At 53.9% G+C, this 2,545-nt stretch overlaps 1 protein-coding gene across 5 annotated transcripts in view; it reads right to left on the bottom strand.

The window, feature by feature from the left end:
• The window catches only part of LOC118517671 (mucin-22-like), a 40,115-nt gene that overhangs the window by 2,976 nt on the left and 34,594 nt on the right, over positions 1 to 2,545 (bottom strand). For all 5 annotated transcript variants that reach the window (XM_036064054.1, XM_036064053.1, XM_036064052.1 and 2 more), the window contains 4 exons: positions 1,772 to 2,479; positions 1,452 to 1,709; positions 380 to 1,378; positions 159 to 296 (listed from right to left, as the gene is read on the bottom strand). In XM_036064054.1, the coding sequence (XP_035919947.1) occupies positions 159 to 296; positions 380 to 1,378; positions 1,452 to 1,709; positions 1,772 to 2,479 (2,103 nt within the window). The remainder of the gene's footprint in view (positions 1 to 158; positions 297 to 379; positions 1,379 to 1,451; positions 1,710 to 1,771; positions 2,480 to 2,545) is intronic.

Here is a 2,545-nt window from a genome sequence, read left to right as displayed (position 1 = left end):
CTGCGCGAAAGAAAGAATGGTAACTCGTGGCAGAAAGTTTTGTGCGATTTGTGATCATTGTTTAAAGGAATAACTTTTTCGTCCTCTCGTCTTTTTTATGTCTTTTTCGGTTAAGAAAGGGAGAACAAATGGCGTGCTGGCCTCGGCCACAAACCTACCTGTAGCGCTACGCCCAGAAACTGCGATACGGCACGAGTCACACCGATCGCAGCATTCAACAGTTGTCCTCCGGGATTGATGCCAAACCCGCCGAACAAGGAAGCCGGCTCCTCCGTCACGCTGGGGTTGATTGGTTTCTGTGCAATGAGAAAACTTTCACTTCAATATGCCTATTCTCGATTGCTTTTAGGTGCACTGAGGGGAGCGGGAAATGTCTTACCGCGTCCGGGTCTAGTCCTTCATCGCTGTACGATTGGGTTAGGGAAGCCGTACGTCCTCCACCACCGCCAACGCCAGCGCCGCCGCTCAATCCAAACGTTCCCACACGGACGGCGTTTGGAGTAGCGCTAGCTCCAGCGCCGGGAACGCGATTACGTGGCTGCGGAGCTGTCGCCTGCCACTCGCGCCACAGCCAGCTCAACCCATCCAGGATTGGGCTTTGTGAGCGTAACGGTGGTGGCTGGGGAGGACGCACGCGTCTTGGCGTGGGTCGCGGTGTTGTGATGACTATCGGCGGCAGTGTAGGCTGCGTCCGTACGCCGGGCGATATTTGCGCCAAAATGTCCTCGATGTTTCCGTTCGTGTTGGCCGGCCCTATGCCGCGCTGCTTCAGTACGGCGGCCAAAATTGCTTCATTAGTTTTACCGTAAAACTCTGGCCGCTCGATAACTGCCGGGCTGCTATTGTGCTGCTGTTGCTGGGTAAGAAGCAGCTGCTTCAACAGCTCACCGTCAGCCGTAGAGGTTGGTCTGCGCGTGGTGGTGGTGGTCGTCTTCGTCGTCGTCGTCGTCGTCGGCGGCCTCGTCGTTGGCGCGCGCACCCCCGAAAGTCCAGCATTCGCGAACAATGGGCCGGAGCCACCTGTTCCAAGCTGCTTGGTAAGGCTCGGTATATCTTTCTCCGTAATGGGCCGTCCCAGCAGATTCGAGAGAAGTTTCAAATCATTGTTGTACTGCTGCACCTCCCGGTCCAGCTGCTTCTTCGTGTGCTCTATTTCCTCCGGCGACAGGGTGGCAACGGTGGGTTTGGCCATTTCTTTCGGCTGACTCTCGGTGGCCCGTGGCGGCGGTGGCTTCTCGTACGATGGAAACTCGTTGCCCGTTTTCAAGGGCAATCGCGCAATGCTCTTGGGATCGCGCTGTATCGCTAGCTGCAGGATTCGGTTAGCCAGCGGCGTATCGACGAGGGGATTCGGTGTGGCAAAGTTGGGCAATTTACGCTGGAAAGTAAAATCTCGGCATTAAGCTCACCCGGGACTGAAGCTTGCAAAAAGGGAAAAACTTGTTACGTACCACGTCGTTCAGAAAGGCTGGATCATCCTTATCAATGATGACGGTGCTTAGGCCGGGCGTCGTTGTGGGGTTGGGTGTGGTCGTGCTGCTGGTGGTGGTAGTAGTGGTCGTGGTCGTGGTAGGTTTTGGCGTTGTAGTAGTAGTAGTAGTGGTAGAAGTCGTTGTAGTGGTAGTGGTAGTTGTTGTAGGTTTTTTGGTCGTTTTTCTACCATTGTTGTTAGACGATTGTCCTCCGTTCAAGAATCTTGCCAATTGACGCTGGGGGGAGAGGTAAAAATTATTATTGGACTGGTTTGTGGACCGACTACTATACTCCTTACCAAGAAAGCTAAATCATCCGCATCCGAGAACGTCGTCGTGCGAGTTCTTTGTGTAGTGGAAGGATACACGACAGCGGTCGGTTTGCTGCGTGTCGTACTTCTAGTTGTCGCTGGGATCGCAGTGGTCCTGGTCACAGGAGACGCCGTTGTGGTGGTTGTCGTTGTGGTGCTACTGCTGCTGCTTGTGGAGCTAGAAGTGGTGCTAGTAATAGGTGCCCGGAGTGTTGTTGTTGGTGGTGGTGGGCTGGTTGGCCATTGGAACGGTACTGTGCTCTCAACAATCGAGCTGATCATTGACCTCCCAGTGGTTGATAAAGTAGTGTCATCCACCGGAGACTGTGCGCTTGACGTCGAAAGCAGGTTAAGCTCGGAAATGGGAGACAAAATCCCTTCAATCTTAGCACCTAAATCGCTAACTTTCTCCAGCGTTAGCTCGTCACTATTTTGGTCGCTATTGGGCAGAGTGAACGCGTCCTCGGCGCTGTCCAACTGTAATCCTTCCGAACCAAAGTTTCCCTTTCCAACACCGACCATATCCGGGACGGTATTCTCGGACACACTCGGTGTGGCGGATCCGGTAGTGAACGATGCCTCGCTGGTGGTAGTAGGAATCAATTCGTTACTGGTCGTCACGATCGGTTTCCATCGATACACCAGGTCCGGTGCGTTGGGCCGTGAGACACGCACGTCTTCATGAACTCCGCCAATCTGCCAAGGATCGCAAAAAAGGCCCCTTTTAGTGCTGCAATTGAGAAGGATTTGCCATGTCGTGCT

The sequence above is a fragment of the Anopheles stephensi genome, chromosome 2 (assembly GCF_013141755.1).
Source record: "Anopheles stephensi strain Indian chromosome 2, UCI_ANSTEP_V1.0, whole genome shotgun sequence".
In the NCBI taxonomy this organism is placed as follows: Eukaryota; Metazoa; Arthropoda; class Insecta; order Diptera; family Culicidae; genus Anopheles; species Anopheles stephensi.
This window is presented reverse-complemented; position numbering and strand designations above follow the sequence as displayed.